General features: G+C 31.8%; 1 protein-coding gene across 11 annotated transcripts in view; it reads left to right on the top strand.

Moving 5' to 3' along the window:
* Nucleotides 1-15,554, top strand: part of LOC114338004 (F-actin-monooxygenase MICAL3) — a 688,439-nt gene that overhangs the window by 429,238 nt on the left and 243,647 nt on the right. For 9 of the 11 annotated variants that reach the window (XM_050647134.1, XM_050647137.1, XM_050647132.1 and 6 more), the window contains 3 exons: nt 75-1,559; nt 5,069-5,191; nt 12,421-12,474. In XM_050647134.1, coding sequence (XP_050503091.1) covers nt 75-1,559; nt 5,069-5,191; nt 12,421-12,474 — 1,662 coding nt within the window. The remainder of the gene's footprint in view (nt 1-74; nt 1,560-5,068; nt 5,192-12,420; nt 12,475-15,554) is intronic. The other 2 variants (XM_050647140.1, XM_050647141.1) reach the window with 2 other exon arrangements.

The raw sequence follows: 15,554 nt of genomic DNA, 5'->3' as shown, positions 1-15,554 counted from the left end.
TCTAATCTCTTTTGAAGATGTGTGTTGCCACTAACTAGCTCTGTCTTTTTGTGTTACTACTAACTTACTTTTAGGATGACCTCCAAGAAGCTGATCAGTACCCAGAAGACAACTTCTACGAAAATATTAGCAATAACATACGTCCTGTTCCCAAAAGCGGCATAGCCAGTAACGATTTCATTGAAAATGAACGTCACCAGTACTACGACACCCCCGTCATTACCCTGAACCTTAAAAATGGCAGCTCAGAAACCCAAAACGGCCACGACGTTGAAGATGAAAATTTATACGAAACGTTACCGGAACCAAGTAAGACTGAACTGACGGACCAATCCCCCGAGACGCCCAAACTTAATCTTAACTTAGACTTAAGTCCGAAAATCGAAGTAGCGAACGAGTACGAAATCATCAACAAGGAAATCGACAAAGAAACAACTGAAAGGCCAGAATTTAGTCTAAACACTACAGATTTTTCAGAGCTACATCTTTCACAAGAAGAAAACGTTAAGTCGGTTAAAGACAGAATGTTGCTAATGACAGATGACGCTGCTACGCTGCTATTCACTCAAACCGTCACTTCCCCGATGCTAACTCCTTCCGAAGAAAACATTGACTTCCTTAAAGGCTTCCAGAGAGAAAACACCAACTCAGATGAATCAGCTTCCAATGAAATACCTAAGGATGATAAAGAAGATAAAGAAGATAAAGAAGAAGAGAATACCGCCAGTGAAGTGAGTGCTGAAATATCCACAAGTGAACCACCAGTTAATACCAGTACGCAGGAAGAAGTCAAAGTATACGAGAATTCAGAAAACATCTACGAAAACTTAAAGGAACCGATCAATGAAAATATCTACGAAAACCTAAAAGAAGTTAAAGATAAAGTAGAAGAATTAGCAAACTACGATGAACACATATATCAAGATATTGAAGATTACCCAAAGGACCTCTACGAACCAGTGGAGGATCCAGTCAAAAATGATGAATTTATGGTAGAAAATAGCTTGTACAACAAATTAGATGAATTGACTCAATTCCACAACGACGAAATAGTCACTGATCTAGATGCAGTTGAGAACGACATTGAAGACGAACCTGTGGATAATAATTACGAAGTTATATCAGAAGATGAACCTGAACCAACTAAAGAATCGCCAGAAGAAATCATCCGAGAAAATCACATCGATGAAATTAAAAAAGAAGAAGTTGAATATGAAAGCATTACTGACAGCAATACTGAAGAATCTCTAGACAGTAAAACTAAAGAAACTTACACAGAATTTTTATACCACAGCAAAACAGAGAGCAACTATTACGAGAAGTATACAGAAGTCGTATCCAAAAACACAGAAATCAGTAACAGAGAAAAAGATACGGAAACAGTTCCTGCTGAGATAGTGAAGAATCTGAAGAGTCAGTTTCTTAAAGGAGATGCAGAACTAGTGTCTGCTGTATCCAAAAAGGAAATAGAGGATGTTAGTCAGTTGAAAATGGTCAATATTATAAAGCAAATTAATAAGTTTGAGCTTAAGGATAATGGAGAAGCAGCTGACGATGATGTAAGTATACAAGAAAATTATCTTATTATACAGGGTATAACAAAAAGGTAGGTCATAAATTAAATCACATATTCAGGGATCAAAAATAGTTCGATTAACCTAACTTACCTTAGTAGAAAAATGTGGACACAAAAAAAGTTACAGCCCTTTGAATTTACAAAATGAACATCGATGTTTTCCAATATGTATATTGAAAACTGTTAGAGATTTTATATTGAAAATGGACATGGGCTTTCTTATTGCCAGGAACATCTTGAAAAATAGTCAAATTTGTGTATCCCTTAAAAATTTTATGTGTGTTTTGTTTCCTTAAATCCCACAAATATTTGCGTATTATACGTTCCCATTAAATTATTATTGTGGTACTATTACCTAAACACAATGTTTTTAAAACGTTTTTGCCTCATAGTACTTTTTCGATAAGCCAGTTTTTTTCAAGATATTTTGAATATTTTTAAAATCCACCACATATTTGTAAATGGTCAAGTGAAAGATTATAGAATATTATGTTCATATTCTCTATAATCTTACTTAACCATTTACAAATAAGTGGTGGTTTTTACAAATGTTCAAAATGTCTCGATAAAAACTGGCTTATCGAAAAATTACTGAAGTTTTAAAATCATTGTGTTTAACTAATGGTACCACAATAATAATATTTAATTGGAATGCACACAAACATTTCGAGGAGGGGGCTTTCAGGGAAGAAAACCCCCATAAAGTTGTTATGGGGTACACAAAGCTCACTGTTATTTTTTAAGATATCCCTGACATAAGAATGCCACATGCCCATTTTCAACCAAAACTCTGTAATAGTTTTCGAGACTTATATTGGAAAAAATCGATTTTTATTTTGTAACTTCAAAGGGCTGTAACTTTTTTATGTGTACTGCGCTAAAGTACGTTAGGTTTAATCGAACTATTTTTGATCCCAGAATATGTGATTTTATTTATGGCCTGCCTTTTGTTACACCCTGTAGTTCAGGTAAATAAGTAAAAAAAGTACCCCGTTTGTGACACTGACTCCTCCTGTCAAACGACAGTTTTTTTTAGTAGTATGGACCTCTATAATAAGAACCTTTATGTTTCCTGCAGTTGAATTTTTGGACTTCTTAGTTATTAACAAAAAAAAAAAAGATAAAAAAACTGCAAATTTTTGCTTTTTTCGTCTATCAGAAAAAAATGTCTATCGTCTATCAGAATGAAAATTGAGAGAAATAAGCTTAGTGATATAAAAACGATCAAAATGACGTTTTATAAATGTTTCTATCCTTCCAGATTTAGCCATACGGCTCACAGTCCCTCTGAGGGAAAAATTGACTCATCCCAGATACCTACGGTATCAAAAGGATTGAGCTCTGGTGGGACTCTTTCCGTGTTATCGAGCCCTCTAGGTGACTTGGAATGCAGGTGTATCTCCCAAAAATGTTCGTAGACATCTGGCCGTTGCGAGTAGTACAGCTTTCTGCATGGTCTTGTAAAGATGTTCATTTAGATGTTAATTATTAATTGGTAATTATAATAAGAGATCTAATTAATTATTATTAATTAGTACTCTTATTGTTTTGACAAAGCTGCTGCGAATTTAAGGGGATAGGTGCAAAATCTTGGTCCAATATAATCATTAATTATTTTCGGATCCTGAGAAAACTAATAAGTGTTTTTGAAAAATTTAAACGCAGAATGAAAGATTACATTATTACCGAGGGCCGAAAGTCCATGAAAATGGACTATAATGTTTATTTTAATAAGTCACCGGGGTGAAAAATTCTAATTTTTTTTTATTAGAAATTAGAATTGGCAGAGGTAACCAAACATGCGAAATAAAAAGAAGATTAACTCTTGCTTGGGCAGCCTACGGAGCTCTGAGAGACATATTTAGGAGCAGTATACCGATCGGTTTAAAAAGACAAGTGTTTGACCAATGTGTGCTACCGGTAGTAGAGACCAGAGTAGTATGGAGCAGAGACACTGACTCTAACCAAGGCAACAGCGTCGAAAATGCGGGTTGCTCAAAGGCGCATGGAAAGATCCATGCTGGGCGTAACTCTACGGGATAAAATAAGAAATGAAGATCTCAGACAAACAACCGGTATCGCAGATGTAGAACGTATCATCAGGCTCAAATGGAACTGGGCAGGACACGTCGCCAGGCTGAAAGATTCAAGATGGGCACGAAAGCTGATGGAGTGGAGACCAAGAGAAGATAAACGAAGTAGAGGAAGGCCGCCTACACGATGGACAGATGATATCAGGCGGATTAGTAAAAACTGGCAAAAATCAGCACAAAACCGTGAAGTGTGGAAACAATTGGGGGAGACCTATGTCCAGCAGTGGGCGTGAATTGGTTGGATGATGATGATGATGGGGTGAAAAAAAGAGAAAATTTAGTGTGATTTTTAATTTTTTTTTAGATATTTCATTCAAAAGAAACTTTTTGCTTATTATAACGGACTTTCAACCCCGGTAATAATGCAATCTTTCATTCTGCGTTTACATTTTTCAAAAATACTTAGTTTTCTTAGGATTCGAAAAAATGAATGCATTTAAATAGCGTTGGACCAAGATTTTGCGCCTACTCCCTTATAGGGAAAGGGACTAATGCCTGGTTGCACCAACAGATCTTAAGTTCCAGATTAGCTAAGCTCTACTTATAAACAGGGCCTCCTTGAGTATCACTTATGTTGCACCATAATTTTATATTCTTACCTTATTATCAATTATATATAATATTATAGGTATTATGGTATTCTAATTGTAATATATTATAATTATATTATATTAATTCTTATGATATTCTCGACTTAAGCTTAAGATCTGTTAGTGCAACCGGGCATTAATTTATCACAAATTAATTTTCTTGCATAAGATAATGGTTAAAAAGTCATTCTAATTGCTTATTAGCAAAAGTTAGCCCATGTTTATTTTTAAACAAGTTATTTATAAAGAAAAAAACCGAAATTTCTGACTTTGCAGTTTTCTAAGCAACAAATAAGTATAGAAACATATAAAAAATCGCCATTTTAAAGGTTTTTATATGACATAGGTACGTTTCTTACTCTGAAATTGGTTTCAAATGCTTCTTCACTTTTTCCTGATAGACCAGAAAAGCGAAAATTAGCCTTTTTTGGTATTAACTTGTTAATAACTAATTAAGTAAAAAAACGACTGCAGGAAACATACAGGTTCTTGTTGTAGAGGTCCATACTACACAAAACAACTGTCGTTTACCAGGAGGGGTCAGTGTCACGAGAAAAAAATGTAATGGATAAATTGGTCAAATGAGGAAATGTATTATTTTTCTGGTGTAAAACTTTTCTTTACGTTAACTATCTATTTTTATAATAAAAGTTTTATTAGACGCCAGACGTCCACGTAAGTTTGTAGAAACTGCATGATTGTCGATTTCTTTTAAGTGTTTTATTTTTTTTGCTTTTTTAAACCTAATTTTAAAGTTGCGTTGATTATTTTATTTTTATTTTATTATTCTTTAATTTTTATTTATCTAGAGCACCGTAACTGAAACTTACACAGAAACCACCACGATCCAGTCCGATACACCCGAGGAGAAGGTTTTAAAAAAGAAGAAAACTAAAAAATCGAGGAAGGAGGAAAAGGAAAACATTTCAGTGGTAAGTTATTGTGTGTGAGATTTTGAAGGTGTGGTGCAGATGTTACAGGCTTTTTAAAAAACGAGGTATTGCATAAAGTTTAACGGGTTGCTCTGTTAGACACGAGACTCAGTAAAACACAACTTTCATTTAAATAAAAATGTATTCTTAATAAATAAGTAACAAAAATATAATTATCTTTTCCGTATAATAAAAGTAACATTCGAATACCTACAACAATAAATACAGTTACAGTCGGAAAAATGAAAGAATACCCATGAACGAACATATAAAACACGCTGTATTTTCCTGTCACCGTGTCACAAAGAAAATTGCCCAGCGCAAGTACATGTAATAATAATTATTACATGTACTTGCGCTGGCCAATTTTTTGTATGACACGGTGACAGGAAAATACAGCGTGTTTTATATGTTCGTTCATGGGTATTCTTTCATTTTTCCGACTGTAATTGAAGTGACAGACGATGCGCTATTTAGTACATATGTTATAGTCAAAGCCCGAATTTCAGGCACTCCTAGGTTTCACTAGGCAATCTGTAGGTCTGACTGACGGTCTTAGTCAAAGCCCGAAATAAATTACAGTTTCGGCCTTTGACTAGTCAAACCTAGGAGAGACAAGTTGGTCAGGCAAAGGTCGAAATTTAATATTATGAAATCGGGGTTTGACTAGTCAAACCCCGATCAGCTATTGAAATGTCGTAATTTGTTAGATTATGTTTAATAAAACGTAATTTTTTAATTTTAATGTTTAGTATTTTTATATTCTAATTAAACTAAAAAAATTTTGAAATTGAAAATGGTTATTCATTTTTAATTTTAAAAAAATTTTGTGTATTCTCACATGTTGAGACATTATGGCATTTAGAGTTGCACAGTACGTTAGATCTTTACACTTGCATAATTTTGAAGAGCATTTCTTATTGCAGTAGCATTTTATAAAGCCTTGTAATCCAAATTTAGAATCTTTTGTACTAATTTCTCTTAGAGACACTTTAACGTCTGAAACATCTTTAAGAAAATTCCCTTTGCATTCTCTTATTTGATTTCTTAAAAAAAGTTTGTTTATTGTTTCGTATTTCGTACCAACTCTATATAAACCGTAAATTATTTTATCTTGTATGATACCCAAAATATTTCGAGCATCTCCTTTGGTTGTATCTAAGCTAGGGATCGGTATTGTTACAGTTTTTCCGATCGAAATTGGAGGAATTTTTTTTCACTTAATGGTTCCATAGCATTAGCCTGGGCATAAAGACCTTCAGTCGCCTTTCCTTTATTTATTTTAATCTTTTCTGTGTGTGCACAACGCATGCATGTAACTTTTCTTTCAAAACCTTCATAGTATACACCAAGTGTTCTGTTAGTGTATACAACATGTACCACCTGACTACAAATTATGCACGTATGTGCGTCAGAGCTCCATTTTTAACAAATACAACAAACTACATCTGAAGATGTAATCTGGATTGTTTGTCAATTTTCTTCCTCTCCTAGTGACGACGGTCCAGGGGTTCGTTAGTATTATGGTAATCTTTAGATTTTTCTATGATTGCAATATCTTCTTTCACAGTTGACGATAAAACAATTGACGGTTTATATAGAGTTGGTATGAAATCAGTAAAAATAAATACACTTTTTTCAAGAAATAAAATAAGAAAATGCAAAGAGAATTTACTTAATTTCGAAGATGTTCCAGACGTTAAGCTGTCTTCAAGAGAAATTAGTACAAAAGATTCTAAATTTGGAGGACAAATGCTCTTAAAAATTATGTAAGTGTAAAAGGTCTAACGTATTGTGCAAATCTAAATGCCATAATGCCTCAACATGTGAGAATAAACACTAAATTTTTTATTTTAATTACGACAATATAAAAATAATAAACATTAAAATTAAAAAATTACGTTTTATTAAACTTAATACAACAAATTACGATATTTTAATAGCTGATCGGGGTTTGACTAGTCAAACCCCGATTTCATAAAATTAAATTTCGACCTTTGCCTGACCAACTTAGTCTCTCCTAGGTTTGACTAGTCAAAGGCCGAAACTGTAATTTATTTCGGGCTTTGAGCTGAGGATTGCCTAGTCAAACCTAGGAGTGCCTGAAATTCGGGCTTTGACTATAACACATACACAAATATCAAGAAGAAAGAATGATTGGGCTGTTATAGGATTAGAGGTGGGATGGATCAATCAATACTCGATCGGGTAAGGAACGGCATGGCGATTAATCAATACTTAATCGCCTCGGCAGGACGGTTTGGCCTTAAATCAATACTTTAAGAGCCCGGTTTGGGAACCGCTACTAAGTCAATCCTTGAGCAAAGGCAATTGGCCCCCAGTGGGGCCGAAGGAGTTGTATCAGATCAATTCTTTGGCAGAGCACTGTTGTGGCGAAGCTCCTTTTATATTGTTGCCGATAATCCATCTCCTAACGCGTATTGGTGATAGTGCTTTATATGTGCATTTTAAACCATTTTCACTATTTAAAAAATAGAAAAAGGACTATACAATACAGTACATTGATTTGCCCTGCTTAGGGTTCGAAGATATGAGTCTTAAAAAAGACTAGTAAAAGATGCTGTAAGGGAGCATCATTAGAGAGGTGTAGCCCAGTAAATGAACGGGAAATACGGCGATACCGTGTAATTTTCAGGGGCAACTCCGAATTGCATGAAAATTTGGATTTAAGTTCTACTTACCCTCCACTTCAAAGTTGAATTTGTGCCGTTGGTTGCTTTTACTTGGGGGGTGACAGTCACCCCTTCTCGGGGGTGAAAAAACATACGTTCAAGATAAGACCGGAAATGGATAAATTGACTAATTTTAAGCAACATTTGTTCTATAGAGTTTTTTATGTAAGTCAATAATTTTCGAGTTATTTGCGATTGAAAATGTTTATTTTTCGACAAAAAACTACATTTTAAGACGATTTTTCGCAAATAACTCAAAAAGTAAATATTTGATCGAAAAAATATCCCTAGCAAAAGTGTAGCTTATAAAAAACCGAAAAAATGGTGTAGGTATCAGTAAAGTCTATCAATCGAGTAAAAATAAAGTTGTAGCTCATGGAAAACATGTTCTTAATCGTCTAATTATAAATCGAATATTTCAAGGTAAAATCACCGAAAAATTAAGCACTTATTCAAACTTAAAGTGTATATAAAAAGCTTTATTTTAATTGTTTATACATGTTTCTAGCATTAAAAATAAGCAAGTTACGCTCAAAATAAAGTTGGCCCTCTATTTTTTGGTAAAAAATTATGAAAATCTCCCCGTGCTTAGCTCCCCAAATGAAATTAATCGCTACCGCTTTACAAACAATTTACTTACTTATCTATTTTTTATATGATCTGTCGGTCTACCGGTTTAAAGTGCTTATTTTTGAAAAGGTTATAGTTGAAAAAGCTTGAACGGGTCACTAATCACCAGTGTATGCAAATTTTGAACAGCCATATCTTAACCAATTTTTGTCTTACGGAAAAACAAAATGAAACAACCATATATATAATATTAAAACCTACATTTTTTTACTCGTTAAGATTTTTCTTATCGCTAATACTTTTTAAGTTATTTTGAAAAAAGGAAATTTTTCAAAAAATTTTAGAAAAATTTTTTTTTACTATAAAACCAATTTTTTTCAAAAATAAGCACTTCAAACCAATAAAATTTACAGATCACATAAACAATCTACATAGAGTTAAAATAAATGGTAAAGCGGTAACGATTAATTTTATTTAGGGTGCTAAATAGAGGCAGGTTTTCACGATTTTTTTACCAAAAAATGGGCCAACTTTTTTTGTTCAGTGTAACTCGTTTATTTTTGATGCTAGAAACTTTTGTAAAAAACAAATATAAAGCTTTTTTTAGATATTTTAAAAATGTTAATAAGCTTTTCCCGAAAAGTGCTCGATTTTTCGGTGATTTCGCGTTGAATTATTCGATTTGGAATTAGACGAATAAGAACGAATTTTTCATGAGCTACAACTTTGCTTTTACTCAATTTATAGACTTTACTGATACACCATTTTTTTTTTTTTTCGATTTTTTATAAGCTACACTTTTCTAGGAATATTTTTTTCGCTAAAATATTTACTTTTTGAGTTACAGTGAGTGATCATTTTATTAGAGCCACCTCAGAAAATTTTACTTTTGTTTAATAATGGTATGTAATTTTTTTCTTTATACGGTCCACGTTACCTTTGAAACTTTAGAAATGGATGCTATGTTTCTGTTGGAGTGATTAGTATTGAATATTAAAGTTTTTATTTCTGCTATTTTCCTTGGTGAGATGTCTTTGGATTTCCCATGATGTTCTGGTACCACTAGTGTAACGAATGCGCAATTTTTACTAAATTCACAAAATATAGTATAGGACTGTCAGAATATCACTAGAGAGCAATGGAAACACAAAGTTTATTATAACTCTAAACACCAAGGATACAAAATAATAGGCACACGAGTGGCAAGCTGGGCTGGGCAGCACTGACAAACAATGACATCTGAGTCATGCATTACCACACATGCGTGTTGCCGCTATTGTCAGACTATTTATTGCACTTTCATAAAGTGTAACAAGATAGACAAATGGAAACAAATAACAAATGCATTAATATATGATACAGCTCAATTATATACTCTTTCTCTAAAACATTGAATTTTACTAGGTGGCTCTAATAATATGATCACCCACTGTATTTGCGAAAAACGGTCTGAAAACGTAGTTTTTTTGTCGAAAAATCAACATTTTCAATCGCGAATAACTCAAAAAGTATTGACTTACGTAAAAAAACTTTATAGAACGAAAGTTGCTTATAATCTGTCAATTTATCCATTTCTGGGCTTATTTTAAACAAGCGTTTTTCACCCCCCGAGAAGGGGTGACTGTCACCCCCAAGTAAAAGCCAACGGCACAATTTCAACTTTGAAGTGAAGGGTAAGTAGAACCGAAATCCAAATTTTCATGCAATTCGGAGTTGCCCCTGAAAATTACACTCCAAAACGGTCATTATTTATTGGGCTAGTGAACGTGCAAGAAAAAATGGTGCCGAGGAAAGTAACTGAAATTATCCAGTAGATTGCCTGATTAGTTGCACAAAGCCAGGAACTGTTATTGTAGCAGAGGTTAAGAATCCTGACTTTGATGAACAAGAGATTAAATGTCCAATGAATTAATTGGAAACAGGCTCTCAAAATGGTTTACATTGAGCAGTCTGATGGACATAGACTGTAAAGATGGCCTTGATGATATGGATCCAGGACATTAAGGATAATTTACGTGAACTTAATGAGAAGGCATAAGATTACCCATGAAGAGTTATGCTATTGTTGATTGATCAGTTCTAATAAAGGGAGAAACTGATATTATATCCGAAGTAAATAAATTCAGATTTGGATGATTGGGGTGTTTCCAACAATGTGTTGGTGAATGTAATGTCCATTTATCAGTTTGATGAACGTAAACATTAAGGAATACTTTGACTGAGATGACTTCAAGACGTTGGCAATGATTAACGTAGATTAGAGTTAGCTTGCTTTTCAGAACATCAATTTTTCTTCTTACTACTTGTATATTAGTCCAGGGTAATAAGGTTTTTTCCATGACACTCGAGCAGCCAGGGTACTGAAGCGTTTTTTCGAAAGGTAATACCTATAAGAGCAAATTGTAACTATTTCCTGCGTTGGATCTGGCGGCCATTTTTATTTATAAACAATTAAGTGTCAAAAAATGGCATTTTTCCCTTTTTTTTTCAAATCAATGAAAAACAGTGAAACTTATGGTTTTTTTAGTACAAATATCTTTGAGATTATGGAAAAAGCTTTAAAATGACGTATTACAAAGTTTGATATACTCATTTATTGTTAATATAATTGCGAAAAAAGGTCGGAATTGCAAAAAAAATTAATTTCGCAATATCTATTGTAAAAATTAGTGTACAGCTTTGAAATTTTTGTCATATAAGGGTTCTTTGGTGCTTAATATGTGATAAAAATTTCAAAGCGATTCATTCAATTGTTTAAATTTTATTCAAATTGTTTATCCCAGAGGGAATTTTTTTTTACAATAACATAAGTCAGAAAAAAATGACGGTAGAACCATTCCACAGGTGTCAAATGAAAGAGCATGAGCTATATTTCCAACTTGGTTTAAAAAAAGCGAATAAAAAATGAACTTATTAGTAATAAATAATTATGCAAAAGTATCGTAAATCTTTCCTTATAAACTTTTTATTTTGTTATATAAGAAATTATATATATTTATTACAATTTTTTGTCAATTATGATATAAATAACATTACTTGGTAGTTGTGCACTTAAAACAGGGTAAAAAAGTTATTTTTTTTGGAAAAAGTTATTCAAAAAGTTTATAAGGAAAGATTTACGATACTTTTGCACAATTATTTATTACTAATAAATGCATTTTTTATTCGCTTTTTTTAAACCAAGTTGAAAATATAGTTCATGCTCTTCCATTTGACACCTGTGGAATGGTTGTATCGTCATTTTTTCCTGACTTATGTTAGTGCAAAAAAATGCTCACTGATATAAACAATTCGAATAAAATTTAAACAATTGAGTGAATCGCTTTGAAATTTTTATCACATATTAAGCACCAAAGAACCCTCATTTGACAAAAATTTCAAGCCTGTACACTAATTTTTACAGCAGTTATTGCGAAAATAATTTTTTTGCAATTCCGACCTTTTTTCGCAATTATATTAACAATAAATGAGTACATCAAACTTTGTAATATGTCATTTTAAAGCTTTTTCCATAAGCTCAAAGATATTTGTACTAAAAAATCATAAGTTTCACTGTTTTCCATTGATTTGAGAAAAAAAGGGAAAAATGCCATTTTTGACAGTTAATTGTTTATAAATAAAAATGTCCGCCAGATCCTACGCAGGAAATAGTTACAATTTGTTCCTATAGGTATTACTTGTCGAAAAAACGCTTCAGTACCCTGGCAGCTCAAGTGTCACGAACAGGGTATATTTTTGTCTTATTACCCTGGCCTATATGTATTTTGAAGAATAACGTGCAAAGTTACGCATTATTATCGTTTTTAAATAGGCCTGCAATATTTTATAGTTTACTTTTGCTATTTTTTGTTTGCTAAAATATTTTTAAAATATTTTGCTATTTTTTAGTTTGATTTTTTATGCATCTTTTTATAGTTTAACAATAACTCTGTTTTTGTTGTATTGCTATTAATAATTTTATTTTAGAATGGCGATTTAGTGAACGGGGATTATTGCTATAATGTGAATGTTAGAAACTTGGTAAGAAATATTCGATTTATATACATGCAAAATTTCCCTACGAAATATGTTGTTGCTAGGTGTGAGAAAATACCAGTTTAGTGTCAGTAATATCAGTCAGTAATAGTATCAGAAATCACAATTTTACTATTCGAAAACTTCAAAATATAGGCTAAATTTTTTATTTGTGAAAACAATTAGAAAACTTCAATTTTTTCTCCTTTTGAGAAAATTAAAAAATTGGCAAAAATCAATGTTTTTCAAGCTTTCAAATAAAATTATTGAAATTCCGTTGAATAGGGGAGCCTAAGGAATTTTTTAAACAACTCAACTATTTTTAAGCTAACAAACAAATAGGATACCCTTTTCAATCTTTAATTAACTTTTTTTTTACTAAAGTTATATCGAAAGTTCAGCGAAAGCCGCGTATTTAAGAATACATTAAGATTGGTCAATTAGTTTTGAATTTATGATCGATCAAAGTTGACCAGCATTTACAACCGGAGTAACCTAGTTGAGTCCCAGAATTTTTAATCCGTCTTTCCAATGGCCGAGTTGAGTCCCGAAGATGGGTAAATTGAGTCCCGTGCCTATCTGGAGCTTCATGTAGGTACACAAGTCGGTATACGTAATTATTTCTAGGAATTAGAAAGCAATAATTTTGGTTTATAACATATAATTTTATTACGAAAATGTATACCTAAAATATTTACAGTAAACAGTATAACCTACAATTACATGCTATATCATTTAGTTAACTATTCTAAATTTTTCATCTACCATTTTGTGGAAATCAAATTTTGATATTAATCTATTATTTAATTTGAAAATTTACATCTAAAAGTACACCTACATTTTTTTGGATGTACTTAAGAGTTTTTGCAGAATAATTTTTTTTACTTTTTTTGTACGCTTCTAATGTTAACATACGTTTCACTTTAAAAGTCTATTAGAACTGCTAAAAATTGAAAAATATGAGGATGAGCCTGGAGTGAAAACTCTCACATGCGTTCGTCGTCCGCTGTAAACTGATGGACTCATTCGCCCATATCTCTGGCAGAAACTTAGCGGATTTTGATACATAATAATCGACCAGATAGTCCGCAAATTCCACTATCCTATGATTTTGTAGCTGTATTGATGACAAATATTTAACTAACAAAACAATCTCCTACATCTTCTGGACAAAGAAAAAAAATCATTAAAATTACAACAGTGTGGCATATTGGAAATCAGTAAAAACACCAAAAACAAAAACGCACATATACATCATTATCATAAAAAAAGATTCAAATATGTCAAATATGACTACTTACTAGGACTTTCCTAAATGAAATCGGCAGCCCTTCAATGAAACATTATTCCTCAATGTCTTTTAAATGCATTAATTTTTTTTCGAATCTATTTTCGAAAATTAATAAATATTTTTGAAAAATTTAAACGCAGAATGAAAGATTACATTATTACTGAGGGCCAAAAGTCCCTGAAAGCTTCTATAATGTTTATTTTAATAAGTTACAGGGGTGAAAATAAAAGAGAAAATTTAGTGTGATTTTAATTGCAAATATTTTATTCAAAAGAAACTTTTTATTTATTCTAAGAGATTTTCGGCCTTCGGTAATAACGTAATCTTTCATTCTGCTTTTAAATATTTCAAAAATACTTATTAATTTTCTCAGGAATCGAAAAAAATTAATACATTCAAAACACATTGACAGGCGACATTTTGCGCCTTTCTCCTTAAGCGAGTTGTTTTATTGCATTTACCAATTTTTTTTTATCGTATACAGATAGGTCGCACTATACTAAATATTGACTATACCATGAATTCATAACCAATAAAATCATTTCATTCCTCCATTCCAGACAACATTTCTAAATATGCTTAAGTACAACTACTTCAAATTAAATAGCTATTAAAACGTAATTAGAAGAATTACGATACCAGGGACTCAATTCGACCATCTAAATATTTTGACCCTTCTTAATTCAGGTATATGGGACTCAATTTACCTATGCCCTTTACAACAGTAATACAAAGGTTTGAAGTATATTTTTTAGCAAATAGCTTTGTTGTGTCAAATGATATAAATTTTCACAATTTCTTCTTTTACGCACCCATGCAGTGATGGGGATAGCAATTTCAGCCGTCTCTAAAAAGAAATCACGCGTTCAAAATAGAGACGCGCTTAAAAATTGCAATTATCACAGCTTCTGTGGGCCAATTTTGATATTTTTTTACTGGGGTCACTGACTCCTCCTTGAGTTAAAACTTTTAATTATTGGACCGCTAAAAACGTATACTTATTTATTTTCCATGTTTTTACTTATAAAGTAATATTATTTTGCAAAATTACGTAAATTTTTCCTTTTTTTTTGCTCGTTAACATTACAATATCAACGTTAACTGTAGTATTCTTTATCAGTAAATATTAATAAAACTTGTAAATATTAATTTTAATTAAATTATAATTTTATAAATAAACATCATTCAAAGAAATCATGTAATAAACAATTAATTTAATAAATTCTTGGTTTATTTAATTTTTTTAAATAATTTAAATACCAATTCATATAGTTTTATTTGTTTTAAACATAAAAACTCCGGAATATACGAAAACTCCGGAATTAATAACTTTATAAATCATAGCTGTAAAACTTATTCTAATTTTAGCCTTGTATTAATACTTTGAATGTTGTCATGCGATTCTTCTCCTTCATTATCATCTTCCAATTATTGATCAACATACTATCCGTTGCAAGATAATTCGGGATGGAATTCCGACAAAATATATACAAAAAGTACATATTTTGTCGGAATTCCATCCGAATTATCTTGCAACGGATAGTACTTAAATTTTTTATTCTGGAACTTCATCATCTTTATCCAAAATTTATTTCAGTATTAACATTATTGGGAATCATAACATTCAAAATTGCAACTATTAGTTAATTAGTTTAAAAATTTTTGCAGTTTGGAAAAAATTCCCTAGGATCTCTTATTCAACGGATTTCAATGATTTGAATTTTATCTGTAAGCTTGAATGCGATTTTGTAGGAAAAGAAATTTCACAAGTAACTTACGAAAGTACTTGTTTGTT

The sequence above is a fragment of the Diabrotica virgifera genome, chromosome 3, assembly GCF_917563875.1.
Source record: "Diabrotica virgifera virgifera chromosome 3, PGI_DIABVI_V3a".
NCBI lineage: Eukaryota > Metazoa > Arthropoda > Insecta > Coleoptera > Chrysomelidae > Diabrotica > Diabrotica virgifera.
The sequence above is the reverse complement of the archived record's forward strand: the minus strand, read 5'-3'. Positions and strand labels throughout refer to the sequence as shown.